Raw genomic sequence first — 21,623 nt, 5'->3', positions numbered from 1 at the left:
ACTCTCATTATCCTCCCTTCTGCTTACCCTTCCCAAACCTCCCTTCCCCCCCAAAAAAGTTTTCTCCATTCTAAAACATAAGTTTGGGTCATTCATTTGATTTCAGTTTAACTCAGAGACACTTGAAGAGCTAATAAATGCAGATTTTGAATGGTGCTAATGGTCATAATTTTGCTTTTATTTTTTTCAAGGTAGCATTTTTACCCCGAATTTGAATTTTATACTTTAATTGCCATCAGTAGTTCCCTTCTTAGCTGTGTTATAAGGACTAAGACATTAGGTAACTGAAGCATAAACAGTTTTATGTAAATCTTAGAATTCAGTGCTGAGAGAAGTAACTTGTAGGTTAAGTCTTTTTGATCAACAAAGTCATCTCATTCTTTTAAAACAAACATTCCTAAAATGGATGAATTCTCCTTTGAAAGTATAGGGAAGTTGTGGTTTTTCTTAAACATAGAAGAAAAGTTCTTAAGTAGAGCAGACAACTGATTTCTAGTCTCCTTACTTCCAGTACTTTTCTCAAGGCAGTTCCTTCTGCTACAGAAATTGTTTTTGCCAGTTTTTTTCGCCAAACCATCTGATATCATCCTTATTACCTTCCACTAAAATAAAGCTACTTACCACTACTCTCAAGTTCTTTTTCTGTTTGCATTGGATTTTTAATATCCTAATTTGTCCTTTTCCTTCCATATCCTTAATGTTTTATTCGCACAGATATTCTCTCATCTACTTTTCTGTTAGTCCTTCTAGAAGCACTCCTTTTCATGCCTGACATGCTCTTCTACATTTAGCAATTATTCAAGCACCCTCTCACTCCTTCCAGAACTCCCTAAAATCCACCTCTATTCACCAGTTCCATTCTAATGACACATAATAATATAGCTAATATTCAGAGAGTCTTTTAAGCTCTTGACTTACGTCCTTATTTGATCCTTGACAACCCTATGAGATAAGTGGCATTATCCTTCTTTTATAGATAAGGAGACTGAATCTTAGAGAAGTTACATGACTTGACAGCGGTCACACAACATCTCATAAGCTTTAGATACTGGAGCTGAATCAGCTTTTCCTGATTCCAGCACTCTTTACATATACCTTGTGAGGAATTGTAAACAAATTCTTGATACAGAGAGATAGTAATTCATGAATGATGGCTTTTTTCTTTTGTGTTTATTTTGCTTGTTTTACAATGCTAACCTATACTGCTATCTGCTAAACTTATAGCTTCAATGAAGTCATATAAAGGTCAGCATTTAGATATCATTGGAAGATAGTTCATTTTTGGGGGGGGAAAGAGAATATTTTATCACTTGTGAATGTGTGAAAAATAGGTCAGAAGATTATTACTCTTTTTTATAATGTTAAATTGTTTTGAGATCAGGGAAAAGGGCGGGGGGCCACAGGGTTATGACCATAATTTTCAATGGCACTTTCACCCTCACTATTCTCACTAAGGAACTTAGAGATTTTTGCTGTACTAATAATACCTTAGCTACCATGGTGGCAGAACTCCACTAGTCCATACCCATTACATGAAAGGTAATCAACCCCTAAAATAACATTCTTAGCAAATGGTTGTGCAGCCTCAATTTGAATGATTGGAGGTGAACTTATCACCTTCAAAGCTAGCCTTTCCATTTTTGGATAGCTCAAATTGTCAAGAAATTCTCCTTGTCATCAATCCTCTGTTTCTCTCCTTGTAATTTTTACCACCTGTGGAGCCAGATAGAATTAAGTAAACTCTCTTCTTCCACATTACAGCCCTTCACATACTTGCCCACCAGTATTATTTCCCCCTAGTATCCTTTACTTTCAATGCTGAATATCTCTACTTCTTTTCAATCCATCTTCATGTGACAAAGACTCAAGGCCATTCACCTTCCACATTGCTCTTCTCTGGGCATAGGAGTTTTCTTCCTCAGCTGTGACTAGTCAGAGTAATTTTCAGTAATCATTTCTTGAAGTTGTTCTTATTGAAGCCCAGCACAACATTACCTTGACTGCTGCCATATTATCCTGATGAGATGCATTGGGTTTACAGTCTACTAAATTTAGCCCACAGTTCTGTTTCAGACAAACGTCTGTATAACCATGCCTTCCACCTCTTGTACTTGTGAGGTTGAATTTTTGAACCCAACTGTAAGACTACATTTGTCTCTCTTCTGTCTTACTAGATTCAGCCCAATACTTTAGTCTGTCAGGATTTTTTTGGATTCTGACTCTGTGATGAGTGTGTTAGCTGAAGTTGACAAAGGTTTGTGTCATCTAAAAATTTTATGGACATCCTTTCTACTTCTACATCCTAGACACTGATACAGATGTTGAAGAGCACAAGACTGTCATGCACATAGCAGGAATACCTCACTGGGAACTTCCTTCAAAGTTGACAGTCATTAGTGACTAATCTTAGAGTCCAGCCATTCAATCAGTTATGAATCTATCCACTTGTATTTATCATGTGGTCTACATACCCATTTTTCACAAGAAGAGCATGACATTTTTATCAAATATATGGCTGAAATCTAGATAAATTATATTTCCAGCATTCTTCTGATCAGCCGGTTTAATTAACCCTGTCAGGAAATAAGGTTAGTTTGGCATGATGTGTTCTTAATGAGGCCACAGTGGCTCTTTGCATTCCCTGCTTCTTTTTCTAGACATTTGCTGTACATTTCTTGAATAAAGTAGTCTAGAATTTTGGCAGAAATGAAATTGGGCAGAGTACCTGGCCTAAATCACCAATTTGGTTCTCTTCCCTGTTTTGAAAATTGCAATATTTGCCTGTCAGTCCCATGATAGGAACCTTTTCTTTCCTAAGTGATTTTTCCAGAAATCCCTAATAGTGGATTGTCCATCACATTTCCCAATTCTCAGGAACTGAGGTTGTAATTTACCTGGATAAAGAGACCTGAATTCACCAAGGGTACCTAAATGCTCTTTCATCATCTCCTTATTTGTGTGGGAGGGGCAGCTAGGTGGTGCAGTGGATAGAGCACCAGTGTAGGAGTCAAGAAGACCTGAGTTCAAATCTCACCTCAGACACTTGACACTCATTAGCTGTGTGACCTTGGGCAAGTCACTTAACTTGCCTCATCCTGGGTCATCTCTAGTCAACCTGATGAATATCTGGTCACTGGATTCAGATAGCTCTAGAGGAGAAGTGAGGCTGGTGATCTGCACAGCCCTCCCTCACTCAAAACAAAGTCAAGTGCAAGTCATAGCATCATTTCTCTGATGCCATGGTCTTCTTCAGCAATGAAGGATGAACACATGATGATGACTTATGTGGGATATCAAAGTAAGAACTGATCAGCTTTGCACTCTCTCTCTTGTAGTTACCACGCACACACACACACACACACACACACACACAACCACACACACACACCCCAAGCAACAAACAGCCTTTCTTCACCTGTCACCAGTATAGCTTTCTCAGAACAAAATACTTATTGTTATCCGTACCTCGCCTTACCAGCCTCAACTCATTCTAACATTTAGCACTGTTTTAATATGACAGTGCAATGTCTTTGTACATACCCTGTTACTTATCCATGCTTCCATGTGTTTTAAAAGTTCTTACTCAGTGGAAACTGCTTTCTACAAAGTTAACACCACTCTTTAAAAAAACATCTAGGCCAGTGGCCTTTTCTTGTTCTTTTTCCTCCTTAACCTGTCTGGAGCATGTGATGCTAGTTGATCCCCTTTCCTTCCAAGACACTCTTTCTTTTCTTGATTTTTGTGACACTTGTCTTTTTGTTCTCCTCTTCCTTCTTGGTCTTCTTTGCTCTGTCATCATCCTTTCCCCTAAATATAGGCATACTTCAAGGCACTGTGCTATGCCTTCTTTCTCCCTACAGCTACCCCCTTAGTGATCTCATCACTTCCCAGGAGTTTAATTATGTCTGTGCTGATAGCTCCCAGAACAGTGTATCTAGCCTTAGTCTTTCCATCCCTCTCTATTGCAATAACCTACTAGTTGATCTCCCTGCATCCAGTCTCCCCCTCTCTATCCCATCTTCCACACAGTTGGCAAAATATCCTAAAGGTGTCACTCCACTGCTCAGATTTCCCGTAGTCCTTATTGCTTCTAGGATATAGTCTCTTCTGTTCGGCATCCCTTTATATATTATTTCCAAATATTTTTCTAGGCTTTTTCCTAATTATTCCCCTTCATACACTCCACTACAAGCTAAAGTATCCTATGTGCTATTATTTATTCGCAACATTCCATTTCCCAACTCAGTGTCTTTGCATAGATTCTCCCCAATGCCTGCAGAGTACTTCAAAATACTGCTTTGTGGTCTCTACTTCTTAGAATACCTGGTTCACTTGAAAATTCAACTTCTGTTACCTCCAATATGAAGCCTTTCCTGTGTCCTCTTCCAATCCCTTCCAATCAAAAAGTTTTTTTATTTACATGTACTTATGATATACATATATGTACATGATTCCCTCCCCCATCCCCATTTGATTGTTTATGCAAATAGCTGATTCATTATAGGGGGGAGAGAGGGAATAAACTTGCATATAGCACCTACTATGTGCCAAGCATTGTGTTTAATATTACTTGATTTCACCCTTACAAGGACCCTGCAAAGGTAGGTACTGCTATTATCCTTTTTTTTACATTTGAGGAAACTGAGTCAGACAAAAGTGAAATGACTTGTCCAGTGTTACACAGTAAGTCTCTAAGGCAGGTTTGAATTCCCTCTTCCTGACTCAAGGTCCAGCATTTTATCCACTGTGCCACCAGCTACCCAATTCCTATTTCGTTCAAGCTGACTTTCTGTAGAATTTTAATCTATGAATTCCTACCTATTTTCCCTCTTCTTTTGAAGTCTGCTCTCTTAAAATCTAGGGCACATCATCCTCCTGGGCAATACTTTCTAGATTTCTTCTGGTAATATGATTTGTAGCCAAGTGAATCACCAATAGTTCTCCACTTTGACAGGTCTTAAAAGGTTCTCTGTTACGTCTTGCATCCACATGCCAGAAATAAAACAAACATCTTCATTGTTGTTATCAGGTCATTGAATAGCTTCAGCTAGATGATTTCTCACCTGATAGCTTCTGTGGCACCACTTTATCATTTCTTGGCAGACAAGAAACTGCTTCCATAATAAAGCACTGATTTCCTTCTGCTTAGGAAAAATCTCAAATTGTGTATATAGTTGTTCTGTTCTTTCCCTTCCTCCTCTTTGTGCCATTTTTCTAATCCCTCATCTCCTAACATAAAGGTCAAGTTTCCTATGCCGGTGATGATCCCTTTTTTTCCTTCTTGCAGCGCACTTCAGGTTTTTGGTTTAGGGAGGCAGCAAGGGCATTGTGCACTTCAGTGTCTCTGGTAACTTGGAGGATGGAGAGATATTCCTTAAGTCTTTTCACCTTTCCTACAAGGGAGATCAGGCTACACTGAGAACATAGATAACACACCTGGATGTGGCAGAAATTCAAGCATACATTTGGTACATGGTCCTACAAAGTTTACCCTATTCTACATAATGTTTGAGAGTCTCAGTCTTGCTTTTTTACTCACTTGTAGGTATTTACACCTAATTTTTTACACACATCTATCTATTCATATGGTTTTAAATACATGCATGTCTACAGACTAACATATATCCAAGCTGATCACTAATTTAACTGTATCCTTTATATACCTGCATTAATATATCCGCCAAGTTTCTTCACTTGGTGGGATGGAAGACAATTCAAAGTAGTCGTTGATTTTTGTCCCACACCCTCATGTTCACCAATTCCAGGTGGAATTCATCCAGAGCTGCCATCTAATTTTTTTTTTTTTGTGCCATCTAATTTTTGTAGAATCATTTGCATAACTCAGAGGTAACAAACTATTTTTAACACATATATGACAGTTGAAAGTAGCTGTTTGAAGTAATTAGCATAATTTGCAAGTAGCAGCTGCATATGTGTTAAACAGTTACTTAAAATTTACTCTATAAAAGTTATTTTGGGAAGAACACTGTCTGGAAAGAATTGGTAAAGAGGGGGACTAGAACAGTGATTGCTCTGAAAAGCTCCCACTGGCACACTGAAGAAAGAAAGCTGCTGGCAACAGTTCAAAAGGTGTGTTGATGACAGATAATGTGTCATTTTCTTCAAAGGGGAAAATACAGAATTTCAGAGACCTACTTTGTAATGAATTTTTCAAAATTCTAATCAAGGGGTAGGCTTAGATTTATTGCCACTTACATGAAATGTTTTTTTCACTTTAAGTGTATCATTACATATAACGCATTAGTAAAAGATACCTAAACAATAGAAAATAACTAACCTGTTGAAGTTGAGTATTTGGGAATGTCTTCCAAATCTCAAAACTTATTAAGTAAGTGTTAGGAAATTCTCTAAGGCACTGAGAGTTTAAGGGACTCTCCCAGTCATACAGCTAGTATTAAAGGCAGGATTTGAGCCTAGACCTTTCTCACTCTGTGTGCTGAATTCTATCTACTATACGACCCTATTTCTTAATGAAACTACCCTTGTAAAAACTGGTTAGTGTGCTGTGATAACCTAAGAGTTTTTGCAAACGAGATGAAGAGTACCAGAATGAATATTACACATTTTACTTGTATAATGCTTGGGATAATTGTTTGAGACATTGGAAAAGTAAGCCTAAAAATTATTTGCATTGCAAATATTCTTCCACTAAAATTGTCAGAAAAGAAACCCAAAATTCACAAAATATGTAATATTCCAAAAATTTTTGAAGATAATTGTTAGGATATAAAAAAATTTGATAGAAAACCAAAAATAGCCAATTCTAAGTTACTTCTATATTAATCTAGAGCTTCTGTATGTTAAATTTATAGCTATAGGGAGAAACGCTGAAAAAATTATCCACCAGGTGGTTACGGTGCAGAGGTTTATGATGGTATAGGTTAGCATTGTCCATTCACTCTCCCCTGCAATTGACATTAGTAGATAGGAGCTGAACTACTGAACTGGAACTTGACATGGGTAGCTAACCATAGCAAAGAGCAAATTGATTTTCTGTTAGCAGGTTTGGTTTTTTCTTCTCTTGGGTTGGAATTTGAAATCAGAAAACAGGGGAAATGGATCTGCTTTGAAAACCAACATAATTTTGAATTTCTTAGAATTGAAAATAGATTTCTGTCATTTTTAGAAACAGAATGCGGAGTGACATGTGTGTGCTAAATAAGCAAAAAAATTTCAGAGGGATGATTTAAATGTCTCAGGCAATGTTCTCTGCTTATTAAGCACTTTCTTCTGTTTTTGTTTTAAGTTATTAGAGTTTTCTTCTTTGGAATGGAATCTAAAGGTTATACTTTTTCATCCCCTAGAAACTTGTTGAAAAAAATGAAAATACTCCCATTAGAAATACTGAGGATTTCTTTAGTTTATTTTAACTTGCCTTTGGGATAGCAATCTTCAAAGTAACATATTAGATAAAACAGACAGACATGCTATAGTATAGGCATTAGAATTAGTGCCTTTGTGTTCATGCACCCCAACAGTTAATCGAACTGTAACTGTATAATATTGGGACTTTACAGTGGAAAAGAGAAGAGAAGCTGCTGGGGGTAAGACTCGGTGTTTTGGTATCTTTAGCTAACTAGAAAAAGTTGAGTCTTTGAACATCTTTATTTCATTCAAAGAACCTCTGCAAATGTTGCTCTGTTTGTGGACTCTTCTGAGAGAAAAACATACCACGTAGCACACCTTTGTGCTATCCCTCCAGGTAGCTGGATAAGTATATTCTTGATGAAAGGCAGGAAAAAAAGACTTGTGTACAGCACATTATAGTGAGGTTCCAATATAATGTGTCTCACGTGATTAGTAGAATTGAAAGAGATGTCAGAGATCATCTAATTAGTATTTGTCAATAAATCAGATGTTTAATATTCTGGAGTCTTGCCCATGCTATTAATTTTCTGAACCTGGAATAGTTTCCCTTGTACTACTTGAAATCCTATTCACCCTTTAAGTTGTAGCCTCCTTAAGACGCTAACTCCTCCACATATCCTTCCCTACCCCTCAGCCGAAAGTGACTTTTTGTTCTTGTCCATTGTCCTAACACCTTGTTTTTATCATTTGTGTATTTTCACAATTTTGTTACATTTATGTGTTTGTCTTATTTCCATCTTTGATAGTACCACACATACATCCCAACACCTAACACAAAGCACTGGTAGTATGGAATTTTTACAGAGTAGATGCTCAGTAAATATTGAGTGAATTAAATTGAATCTAGGCCAACTTTCTTGTTTTTCAGATGAGACCCAGATAAGCTTTATTGAATTCACAATAGTTAGTAGGAAGGGCAATACTAAGCACAGGTTTTTTAACTCCCAGTCCACTTTAATTGTAGACTACCACTTAATTATTTCAGATGACCATATGAATGCACATACATATTGTTAGCTTTCTAATGCAAACTCAGAAATAAATTTATAGAAAAGTATGAAGTCATTTTAATCCAATAATCAACAAAAAATATTTGAGCATCTGTCATCCTTTACCCAGTAGCTTGCTGAGAACTATGGGAACACAAGGGAAGTAACACAAAAGTCTTACCCTTTAACACCTTATGTTGTAGTTGGGGATAAAGACTTACACGTAAGACAATTAGCCATTACAAAACAAGGTTTTATGAAGAATTTGAGAACTCTTTAATGGTGGTCGTCTATCCCAGAGAGTGGCAGTTTAAGCATCATATATATATATACCATACCATCAAATATGTCAGGATTTGTTGAACAATAGAGCCAGAACCCTAGAATTTCAGTGTTGGAAGGAACCTCACGGAATTTTCAGTCTGACCATGTCAAAGAATTCCTTCTACAGATCTACCTGACAAGGGTCATTCACACTTTGCTTGAAGACCCACATTCAGGAGGAGTTCTTAGCTACCAAGGCAACTGACGTATTCTATTTTAGATAGCTCTCATTATTAGGAAGTTTTTCTTTGAGCTTAATTTTGTCTCTTTTCAGCTTCCATCTATTATTGTTTCTAGTTTTATCTTTTGGGGCCAACCAGAAAAAAAAATTCAATTCCTCTACATTATATCCTCTTAAATACTTGAAAACAATAGCTGTCACATCTCCCCAATCTTTCCCCCCATTTGGTCCTAATCTGTGATTTCATTGGTATAGAGAATTCCCAGTGAGAAAATTACCTGTACTGTTCTATAGACCTCTATAGGTAAGTTTTAACATCAAATCATTAATGAAGATTCTTTGATTCTGGCCTTTTAAGCAGTTCCTAATCCATCAAATTCTAACATTCATCTCTCCATCTTTGCTTAAAGAAGAAAATAAGAGTTTTTTTGTCAAATGCTTTATCTAGTTCAAATCCTCGATTCTAAACCTAAATGCGCTAAATCTATTTGAACTAGATTTATATCATTCCACTGATCTACAAATTTAATAACCCCATCATAAAAGGAAATTAGTTTATCCTGGCATGACCTGTTTTGTTTTGTTTTGTTTTTTTAGCATAGAACAAACTTAATTTACAGAATAAAATTCAGGGAAATGAATTGCATATGAACCCATAGACAATCCAGAGAAGCAAGTTCTCTGTTCTCTTTTGTTGGAGGGTGGTCTTTTCATGGCCTGTTTTTAATAAAGTCATGCTGGTTCCTTGTTATTATAATTTTCTTTTTGATGATCAATAAGTGGTCTTTGGTAATATGTTCTAGAATTTTTTTCTAGGAACTGTAGTCAAATTATTGACCATTTTGGAAATAGCATGTGCTTTTCTGTTTTTGAAAAGTGAGATGTCACTTTTCCTGCTCCAGTTCTGGGACATCTCTCACTCACGTCCATGAGCTTTCAGATATCATTTACATTGTCTCACCAGTGACATCTACCACTTTTTTCAGTTGATCAGGATGTTAATCATCTGTGATAGATAACTTGAATTCATTAAGGCAAGTAGATGCTCACTCATTCATTTTGTTCATTTCATCCAGTACAAATATCCTTCTCTTTGGCCAAGAAATCAGAATCAAAATAGAAATTTAGTAGCTCTGCCTTCCATTTGTTAACAGATTGAATGTAAATAGATTAACCCATCCAGTGGGAGAAGCAGTCTTTCATCTCTTTTCCATAGCTTAAAAAATAAAAAGGCAAATAAACTTTTTTTAAAAATTTCTTAGATTTACTCACTAGCATCAATTCATTCTGAGCTTTGGCATTCCCTGTGCAGTACTATGCCACACATGTGTTCATCTTTTCTTACTTACTTGTGTTTGCTTCAGTTGTCTTTTTATACCTTTTTAAAATTCAGGCAGGTTGGTGAATTCCCTGGGCATCCACATCAGTCTCTTCAGACAACTGCCATTTTTCCTCCTCAGTAGAATTTTTTCTGTTTCCGTCTTCTGAATTTCATTCTTAAAGAGTTTTCCATTCATCTTTGGCTGACTTCTGTAGAATCTGAGCACATGACATCTTACCAAAGGCTTGTGAATCTTAGAGATGGGATAAACTTCAAGTGAATATGTGATGTAGTTAATCCTTTTGCCATCAAGCAAGCAAGATATTACTTTCCCTATGAATAGGGCAACTGAGGCCTAAAAGTACTAGCCATAGCTAATAAATAGTATGGGTAGCCTAGACTTCGGTGACTTTGTGCTCTTAGGCTCTTTCCTCTGCCTTTGGAGAACACGTGTCCCAAATGCTCCAGAACAGTCCTGATTTCAAGAACAAGAAAGTTTTATGTTTTTAACGTGGCTTTTCAAATGGCACGTTTTCCCTATGCTAGTAGTGCTCTCCTGGAGCTAATAACAGACAGTCAGTCCTACTGAAGAGCATATTTCTAGTTTAGAAAATGTTTCTTGTCATCATGTTACATTGCCCTTCTAAATGTCAGTGTGCTTTAGCTAATCTCTGATTCCTTATTCTGTCTTACCAGGAAGATATTCCACGACAGCTTGTCTACATTGGTCTTTACCTCTTTCATATTGGTGGAGCTTATCTTTTGAAGTAAGTTGGGGGGAATCTCTTTTATCCCCTGTATTCATGCAGTTACTAAACTAAATAATTGTTCTGTCTTTGTTTCTGTTTTAACAGCTTACACCATCTGGGACTTGTTCTTTTGGTGCTTCATTACTTTGTTGAGTTTCTGTTCCATATTTCCAGACTGTTTTATTTTAGTGATGAAAAATATCAGAAAGGGTAAGTTATTTGTCATATCTCCAAAATAGCACAAATATTTTAAATCCATACCCAAGTTGTTCAGTTATGTACAGTTGTCATCCAAAGCTTAAAATAAAGTGAAAATACTTGATTTACAAAGTAGGTGGTAAATGTCCAGGAGAATAAACCATTAATTTGAAAATATTTTATATCCCTTCATTAAGATCACACTTATAAATTTAAATTTAGACTTGCTTACCTTTGTAGAAGAAGCATAAATATTCAACAGTAAGTGACAAAGACAGTAGGACATCCTTATAAAATGATTAAACTAAAATGCTTTTGGATAGGACAGGAGTTAAAACAGTAAGTAGACCTGAAAACAGAATTTTTAAGTTCATTTCAGGACTTGTAATTTAGATTTTATTATGATTTTTTCTTGTCTCATTTATTGTTATTCATGAATTTGTCTTACAGATTTTCTTTGTGGGCAGTACTGTTTGTTTTGGGAAGACTTCTGACTTTGATTCTCTCTGTATTAACTGTTGGCTTTGGCCTAGCAAGAGCAGAAAATCAGAAACTGGATTTCAGTACTGGAAACTTCAATGTGTTGCCTGTCAGGTGCAGTAGATTTATTTTTAGCAAAGTCATTTTTGTTTGGGGTGTGTTTTACATGGTTTTGTTGGAAAGATTCATACCATAGAGAAACAAGTAAATTTGGGGACTTAATCCACAACAAGGGAGAGGAATATTGATTGATATTAAATTCATATCTCTGACAGTTTCATAAATCCTCTGTCAAAGTGAAGTGGACCATATATTTAACCCCAGGGAATAAATCATCAGTTGACATTTTTTTGTAGTATTTTACGTCACCACAGTTTGGTGGGGGTTTTAAAAAATATAATCGCAATGTTTGGCATTTAAAGCCCCTACATAACTTAATTCCCTCCTACCTTTCTTGTTTTCTTATACTTTATTCCCTGCCCTATACTTCTAGATTCAGTGACACTTGCCTCCTGGCTATTCCCACAAACAATCTCTCTCATCTCTCAGCTCCAGGCACTTTCTCTAGCTGCCTACTTGCCTTACATGCTTTCCCTTTTCCACTCTGCCTCCTTGTTTCTTTCAAATCCTAACTAAAATCCCATCTGTTACAGGAAGCCTTTCACAACCTATCTTAATCCTAGTGCCTCCCCTTCTTTAATCATTTTCTATTTATCTTGTCATTGATAGCTTGTTTTATACAGATTTGTTTACTTTTTGTCCCTCTCCATTTGACTGTGAATTCCCTAAGAACCGGGACTGCCTGTTGCCTTCCTTTGTATCCCCAGCACTAAATTCCTGGCACTTAGTGAATGCTTATTTACTGACTGAATGTAAACATTGAAAAGATATTGTCAAAGAAATCCCTGTTTAGGCTTCATTTATTCATTCATTTATTTGCTTTTCATGCTAGCCAATACATATAGTAATTAAGATTTTAATTTGCTGGCAGTGGAAATTTCTTTTTCTCTGCATTACCTATGACAGTAGTGATCTCTTGGGGCTAAGCAGTCAGACCAAACTGAAGAACACATTTTAAGAAGTGTGGTTTTTCTACAACCACACCAGAAATATCAATAATCTCTTCATTTGAGAAAGAAGGAAATGAGGAAAAACCCCTTTAACTAGGATGTAAAACATCAGCTCACAAGAAATTTAAAACAAATTGTGGAGAAATAGACATTTTTGTCCAGGCATATGATAGCATAATGTAATTCAGCCTCTTTTTGAAGCACAAAGGCAACTTCCCCCTTAATTTTTTTTGTCCTGATGTACTCTAACATTTTCTATTTATTTCAAAATCTATTCACAGAATTGCTGTTCTTGCATCAATTTGCATCACTCAGGCATTTATGATGTGGAAGTTCATTAATTTCCAGCTTCGAAGGTGGAGGGAACATTCTTCCTCTCAACCTCAGATTGTGAAGAAGAAATCTACGGTAACTAAAGGCAGGTCTTCTAGAAAAGAAAAAGGTTAGTATTTCTCACTATGAGTAAAACACTCCTTGAAGCAAGAGGGAATGTGAAACAGTAGTTGTGTTTATCTTGTTTTAAAAGAACTTCATAAAATCTAGGGTGCATTAAGTGTGATATGGCAGCACACCTCAAGGCAGCCCCTCTACTCAGACTAAACTTTGTTTTTGATTTTTCTGCCACCATGGGGGAAGAGAGCAGGAGAGAGGAATTTCTCTCATCCAAAGCTTTCCCTAAGCCCTAACATTTACTCTTTCTTCTCAGTGACTTTGTTTGGTGTCTTGGTCCCAAATTTTCATACACTGAAGTCAACCCAATGCATATGTTCTTGGTGTTCAGTTAATATTTTACCAGGGTGTACAAAATCCCATTAACTTCAGTGAATTTAAGCTTAAATGTATCTCCCTGCTGTTAAGGTTACTGATGGTTTAAATATGAAACTACTACAAAGATTTGCTACAAGACCCATGTGATCCATTTTCTATAGTTTTCATCTTTCTAGTTCCCTTTTGTGGTCTTTGGAAGAGTAAGATTCTTTTCTGTTTTGTTTCTTCTGTTGTTCTTTTCATACATATGATCATGGTCAAATGGGGATAATATCATTTGTACTACTTGCTTGTTATTAGGAGGAGGTTTTGGTGGCCTTGAAGTATTTTTACTGTTTCCTTTGTTCTCTTAGTCTGTGCCTCTGGCTGCTTTTCACAACTATCCTGACATTGAAGTCATGTCCTGTACCTCTTGACTGATAGATGTACCCCTAACATTGGTCCTAGGAAGTTTCCTCCCACTATCCCTTCAACCCTCTTCTCCTTTAATGCATTCTGGCATCTCCTCCTTTTGGATATCCTGGGATAGATTAATGAGCTCTAACTCCCAATCCCAGCTTGCTGACGTTTTGACCCACTATATTTGCACTCTGCCCTTTCCATCCATCTCTGCTTCTTAGCATTTTTATCATTCCTCACTTGCCCACTTTACCTTGTTAACTCATCTTTGCCATGCCAGTATCCAACCCTAGGTCTGCCTAACCTTCATAGTTCCTTATTCCCTCATCACCATCATTGATACGATTCATATTTGCATTTTCAGAACAGCTCCTATAGATTTTTGAAATGTATTTACCCCACGTTTATTAATAAACATAATTCAGGTTTGTATCCAATGTATTGAATTGTTTTGCTTGACTATTCTTATCCATCACTGAGGAGGTGGAGATGGTAAGTAGTGATGCAGAAAGAAAAAAACGGAAAGAAGAACATCAACAAAACATTAAAAACATAGATGAAAGCAGAGGGAATTTCAGGAAGGGACAGATGAGGGCAATTTTGTTACTAATACATATTTAATATTCACCTTTTAGAAAACTAACAGAAGTTCATCCTTCATTTGCTGTCCTTTTTCTCTTCTTGTTTGTATATTAAGTGTTGGTATTTCTTAAGTTCATAATAAAGCAAAAGTCTAGTTGCTGAACAAAGTTAGGGTCTAATATTTTCAGCATTAGAGCTGTCAAGGTTTTCATGACACTGAATTTTTCTTTCAGTTTGCAGTTATTTGAAAGAGTGAAACTTGATAGAAATAGAAGTTCAATTTGATAGGGACAGGCCAAGCAATGATAGGATGGGCTCTTTTTATGTTTTGAAGGAGTGAGAGGAGGCAATCAGCATTAAGTGACCTGCCCAGGGTCACATAGCTAGTAAGTGTCTGAGACTGGATTTGAACTCACATCCTCCTGACTCCAGGGCTCTATCCACTGTGCCATTCAGCTGCCCCTCAGGATAGGTGCTTTAAGGAAAAATTAGAAATAAAACAACCTACCAGTATTAAGTTTTAGTGAAACAATAATTTTTCCAAGAGTCCCTAACTTGTAGTTGAGAGACTTGAAGTCAAATCCAGACCCTGTCATTTAATGTTTGTATAAACTTGGGCAATTTACTTAATCTCTGAATCTCAATTTCCTCTTTTAAAAGTAGGTACAATAACATATATGCATTGACTTCACCTTATTGTTGTGAAGAAAGCTACAAATATGAATTGTTCTTGAGAATCCAGAGGGAAAAGCAGGTTTTGTTGGACTGATCTTTGATCTAGCTGTTAGAGGCAAATTCTGGTTTCAGTACTGAAAGCTTTCAGCCTCTTTTTTTTTGTTTACTGACACTTAACCTTGAGAGTCTAAGCAATGTAAGATAGATTTAGGGTCTGGGTTTGAGTCCTGGATCTGCACTTATTAGCTCTGTGACCTCTAGTAAGTTACAGACTCTGTGAGCCCCAGCTTTTTGCCCTGTCCAACTGGAACTCTAAACCTACCCTGTCTCATGGGATTTTTTGTGACAATTCAGTTGAAATGATAATATGAAGACATTTTGTAAATTGTAAAGCAAAATCCAAATTTAAAGCTGAAGTCTCATAACTCTTTCCAGGAAAGATATTACATGATCTTGAGGTCTTAGTAAAATGGAAAGGCATTGGACTAGTTAGGAGGCCTACGTTCTACTTCAAGCATTACCACTAATTATGTTACTCAGTCTCTCTTTCCTCATCTATAAAATGTATTGATTCCAGAGCAGCAGTTTTCTTTCTTTTTTTTAATTAATTTGTTTTTAGTTTTCGCCATTCTTTTCCATAAGATTTTGAGTCCCACATTTTCTTCCCATCTCTCCCCTCTCCCCAGCACATGATGGCATGTACCAATATTGATATAGGCTCAACATGCGCATTCATATTAAACCTATTTTCATGTTAGTCATGTTGTACATAAGAATTAGACCCAAGGGGGAAAATCATGAGAAAGAAGAAAGACAAGAAAAAAGAGAGAGAGCAAGTAATACGCCTCCATCTGCATTCAGACTCCAGAGTTCTTTTTCTGGATGTGGACAGCATTGTCCATCATGAGTCTTTTGGAGACGTCTCAGATCCTTGCATTGCTAGAAGAGATAAGTCTGTCAAAGTTAGTCATCATATAATGTGGCTGTTACTGTATACAGTGTTCTCCTGCTTCTGCTCGCTTCACTCAGCATCAGTTCATGTAAGTCTTTCCAAATTGTTCTGAAGTCCACCTGCTCATCATTTCCTATAGCACAATAGTATTCCATTACATTCATATATCACAACTTCTTCCAGAGCAGTAATTTTCAATGAAGTACCTTTTTATAGAGAAAAAAAAAGTGAATATAGATAACAGTTCTTTTTGCAGATCCTTTTTTAAGTGCTGCTATGTTTCAGATTTCTTTCAGGTGTATAAAATACAGCTTTACTTAGCTTCATTTTCTTCACTTATATTATCTATAACATTTGGTGTATAGTAGGTGCTTCAAATTAATTTAATTATAATTTTTAGCCTACTAGTAAGATTTCATTGGTTCCAAGTCACAGATAATTCAAGGAGGATAAACAGGAGAAGTTTTTATATCCTGAGATGGTAATTACTGGCATAGAGACCAAGTGTTAGGGAGCTGAACATTCCAAGAACTATAGGAGCATTGCAAGGTGTTTTTTGAAGGATAAAAGGATTTATTTCTTAGACTGTATAGTTATAGGATCTTAGATCTAGGGCCTTAAAATCTTCTATCCCAAGATCTTTATCTTGTTGTGGCACAGTGCCTGCTGCTTCTCTCAGAGAACTGCTTGGTTTTATTTTCTTTTGTTTTGTTTGGTATATTGAGTAAGACAGAAGTCTTACAGCTTTCCTCATCTATCCTAGCATTTTATCCCCTTATCAATTAAGAAATCATTTCTGATTTCTTAACAAAATTTCTCCGTGGTTAATTTCAGCCCAATTTTGTCTGACTTTTCACAGATATACATTAAGGTGAGATGACCTAAGTGAGACATATTACTCAAATTAGAGTGATTCACATAGAATATGATATATGTTTGTGTGTGTGTGTGTGTGTGTGTGTATACACATACATATATACATAAATGGATTACTTCTCAGTCCTTCTCCATCATTCTCTTTTTAATGTATGTATCACTGAAGCAAGTCATAAAAGTGTTTTCAAAACTATGTCCACTGAATCCTGGTGCTCTCCGTCCTTTGTGAATAGGAATTTTGGGGGGATATATTCAAGGCTAGTGAAGGAGTGCAGAAGTCTCCATACCCAGCAAGTTCTACTTAGGTGTTTTGCTGGGTTGAAAGGATGAACAGAATGATGAATCAGGATATTGGGCTGTCCTCATCCTGACCTGGACACAGAAGAGACTCTCTTTGTGTACACTGCAGCATTTTGGTTAATGTTTCGTTGATTTACTTTTCTTTTTTATCATCACTCTCGTTCCCTCCACTCCTCTGCCCCTATAGAAGCCCTCCTTGGTAACCAATAAGTATAGGCAAGTAAACCAAGTATAGGCTCTTTGTAAATGCATATCTCTCTCTCAGCTCATCTAGTTGATCCAAGAGGTGGGAAGCATAATTCATCATCTGTCTTCTGGACAGATTTGTCCTTTGCATTGATTGAGATCTTTCAAAGTACAACTTTGTGCTACTGTTTCTGAAGTCGCTGCCTTGTTGTTCATACGTACTAGTTCTCCCCACCCCACAGTAGTTTCAAGCCTGTGTCTCTCACACCTCATATACACACTACCATTCCTTCCTTCTCCCCAGTTGTCTGGCACAGTGTTTCTTCCATTCCTTTTACACATACAACTTGAAGGAAATCATAGCCCTTCAAGATCAGTGGGAACTTTGTTGGGAAGGCACCTTGTACTTAGCCAGTAAAATTTATAGTATGTAACCTATGGATCCCATGATCACTGATTAAAAATGAATGTGGAGAGGATTCTTATGCTGGAACAGGGGCAAGTATATAATTTACCATGATAAAGGTTCTCATATATATTGAACCCAAGCAGCAACACTGATGAATCAGCTACTGTAGAAGTCCAGTGTAGGGTGTGTGTTAAGATGAATTACTTTCTGAGGAAGGTAGAAAGATACATCTGTTTGGGATACGTGGGAAAGATTATCCCTGGTGACACTCTGTTCAGAGAGAAACCAGAACTATGGGGAAATCTCAGCTTGCCACAACACAAGACAGATAGTAGTTAATTACGTTGCTATGTACCAGGGAGCCAGTTGGGAAGCACCAGTACATAAGATGTGGTAGGTGTTGCTATTCAACTGTTAACTTATGTCTAAATTTATTGATGCCAAATAGTTTTTTTAAAAAGACTTAATAGAAGTGATGCAAAATTGAACTAAAACTCCCTTGAGGTCTGAAGAAATCAGTCATTTTGGATAAATGGATATTTAGGCTAAGAGTCTATCCTCCAACTGTTAACTTTTTTTTTTCTAAATTTTGACAATTTCTGTTGGAAAGTTTTCTAAAAGTGATGATGTTATCCCCTGACTTCTTAGACTATATTAATTAACCTTATCTTCAGTAGGCAAGTCTTAGACTGGCACCATGGATGGTGAGTTAAGTTCAGAATTGTATTGGAAGAAGAAATCATAGATCTAGAGCTGAGGCTCAGCCCAAGCCCTTCGTTTTACAGCTGAAGAGAGTGGGTCCAAAGCTTGCCCAAGGTAACACAAGTGGCAAGGACAAGCTTTGAAGCCCTCAATTCCACTCTTGCCACTGTACCTCTCTGCAGTGACCACCAAGTTATCGTTAGGAGCAATTGTTATTATCATAGTAAGTTGTAACTCAGGAATGCCTTCAGTACCTCTTGACGCTGCTAGGCTCTTTGTGAGGCAACATGACAGTGGATGGAATGTTGGATCTGGCAGGTCTTGGTTGAGATTCCACCTTTAATATTTAGCAACTGTGTCCTCTTTGGCAGTCATTATAATCATGTCAGTTTCCTCATCTGTAGAATGGAGATAATATAAGCAGTGAAGTGCTTGGTAAACCTATGTAAACATAGACTACTGTATTTTTCTTAATCTTTGCACCAAGTGGCACCAACTGCTATTTATTTTAAGTTCCTTCATCTTTCATTTTATAGTTTTTCTGTTTCTTGTTTCTTTTTTCGTTTCTCACTGTTCAGTATGTCTGTTCTCACACACCCAAAACCTTCTCTGTCTTCAGACTTGCTGACAAGGTAGGGGAGTGACTCTTTAGATTTCTGTAAAATGAAAAGAAGCTCTGTGAGATCTGGTTCTTTCCTTTTGAGTGCAAAAGTGTGGACTGGCTGACATCTATTTTGAATAAAGTGCAGCCTTTTTTTCTTAGTAGTTTTTTGGCTGGTCAAATAAATGAGTCTTTGTTGAACTACCAAATGAAGTAATAGATATTGACTGAACTTAACACTCTTCATAATAGTTGCATTAATTACATTTTTACAAATGAGTAATAATAGTTATTTTCCATTTTCAGAAAATGGCGTAAATGGAACAGTAACTTCAAATGGAGCTGACTCCCCCCGTAACAGGAAAGAGAAATCCTCATAACTGAATTTTATCAAATTAAATGACTAATGTCCCCAAAGAAATCTGCTTTTTACAATAAGAAGGTCTTCAGCACTAGACATCATTCTGATCCTAAAAATACAGTTCCTGCTCTTTGATTCTTGCTATACTTGTATGATTTCACGCATCTTTTTTTATGGGCAGTTGGGGAGGGTAGGGTGATTTCTGTGAGGGAGAGAAACATTTTGGCTTAGACTAAGCTACCTATCTTCAGAATAATCAAGGGACCATCACACCTTTTTGTTTTTCGTTTGTTTTTGTCTTTTTTAAACTTTTTGTAATAATTGGGAATAATTAGTTATTTAAATTTCACATATTAAAGATCAGTAATTCAATTTAATATTCCCAGCTATTTTTTTATGATCTTGGCAAATAGCCAGTTCCAACAAAATCATATTTTTATTTCAGTTCTCTTTCAAGATCAATATGAAAGCAGCATAAAATTGGAAGTCAAACTTTAAATATGTTTTAAATAGTCTCTGATATTTAGGAGTATTATTTTTAGTAGAATTACAACTGGAAACCTGATTTTTCAAACCACCAAAATAATTGTGTGCTTTATTTTTTAGTTAGTTGTTGTCAGTGTTGCAAACTGATAGTTGGAAAAAAGAAAGACACACTATTTATGGTTGAAGTATTTCAAAGGCATATTGCCTACATTGAATTGAAATTTCTTGTATAAATATGAAAATACTCATAACAAAGTCTTTGAAAGTATGTTGGAAACACTTACGGACTGGAAAATAGAATATTAAGTGTACACTGTAGAAAGCAAAATCAGATTTATGCAGCCCTTTTAATAAATAAGTTTATCAGAAATTAGTAGGGCTTGTCTTAAGTTCAGTGTGTACAGTGTCCTAGAACAATGCTTCTTTGGTGTGCAAACCATTTTGGAAAGTAACGCTGTCTACTTGATCAATATATTTGAACAGAATGTCATATTTACACCTAGAATATGTATTCCGTGCACTAATTCAAAAAGGAATTGAAAGTTCAGGTGGATGAGCAGTCTTACGAAAGACAATGTTTTATGTCACAACTATAGCTTTGGTTCCATCATTAATTGAGAAACATTTATCTGTATAAAACATATTTTTGGATAAAAAAAGATATATATATATTTGTATCTTTACAGAAAGGCTATAAAAGCATTTGAGTAAAATATTTGGTTCCCTTTTCTATAATCATCCTTTGAAATCCTTATAGTTGAACTTGATTTGTCTTTGTCTTTCCCATGCATATAGTTTTCCTTTGGTGTTCATATCTTGTTCCTGTTTCTTTTATCAGAAAAAAAGTTAAATGTTTGTGCCTTTTTGTGTAAAATTTGCAGACAAAAAATGCTATCATTCCCTGACCACCCTGTTAAGAGGTCTGCAGTTGAAGTGGCCATGCTGCTAATAATGTCATGCTTTCAGTATTTCACAGCTATTGACCCATTTCTAGGAAAAGGGGGTCTCCCTTTGTAGCATTATGGAGTTTAAGGGAACTAGATTGTTCCAGTTACAAACTGTCATCAGGTTGAACTATACGTTGAGAAACCCAGTCAAAATAAAGACATTTTTACTTTCACAGTTGTATTCTGCATCTTTCTTGAGCCAATATGAAGGTTTTATTCTGCCGATAAGTTTTAAAACCATCATAACATTATTGCTATTGGGTAAGTTTTTAAGTTTTTTGTCATGCAGCTTGAAACAACACTACACATTTATCTTCCATGATGAGTTTCTGTCCACAGAAGTGGCAGAAAAGTTTTCTTTTTAAGTTTTAGTGATATCTTGTGTTTTTTACATCCATCATTCCTAGATACACAGTACATACACATACACATGTCCCAACTTCCCTTTTAAAATGAAAATAAAAATTAAAACCAACCAATATCCAGGTGTCTGACAGCACAACAGATGTTTTCAGGGGTAAATTAATAATGTTATTGGGAGACCCATCCCTGTTTCAAAATGATTAATTTGTTCTTCACAGCTGGGGCCACTGAGCAATCTGTAGTAGCTTTGGAAACTGCCCAGAAGGGTGGTTCTGGGACAAACTTAAGCTACAGTGATTGAGAAGAAAACTTTTG

At 36.3% G+C, this 21,623-nt stretch overlaps 1 protein-coding gene across 2 annotated transcripts in view; it reads left to right on the top strand.

Annotated features, from left to right (window-relative positions):
• Positions 1-21,118, top strand: part of TRAM1 (translocation associated membrane protein 1) — a 42,705-nt gene extending 21,587 nt beyond the window's left edge. For both annotated transcript variants that reach the window (XM_072604846.1, XM_072604847.1), the window contains exons 7-11: positions 10,901-10,971; positions 11,059-11,163; positions 11,602-11,745; positions 12,983-13,143; positions 19,458-21,118. In XM_072604846.1, coding sequence (XP_072460947.1) covers positions 10,901-10,971; positions 11,059-11,163; positions 11,602-11,745; positions 12,983-13,143; positions 19,458-19,531 — 555 coding nt within the window. In that variant the 3' untranslated portion in view covers positions 19,532-21,118. The remainder of the gene's footprint in view (positions 1-10,900; positions 10,972-11,058; positions 11,164-11,601; positions 11,746-12,982; positions 13,144-19,457) is intronic.
• The last annotated feature ends 505 nt before the right edge of the window (positions 21,119-21,623 follow it).

The sequence above is a fragment of the Notamacropus eugenii genome, chromosome 4 (genome assembly GCF_028372415.1).
Source record: "Notamacropus eugenii isolate mMacEug1 chromosome 4, mMacEug1.pri_v2, whole genome shotgun sequence".
Taxonomy (NCBI): Eukaryota; Metazoa; Chordata; class Mammalia; order Diprotodontia; family Macropodidae; genus Notamacropus; species Notamacropus eugenii.
This window is presented reverse-complemented; position numbering and strand designations above follow the sequence as displayed.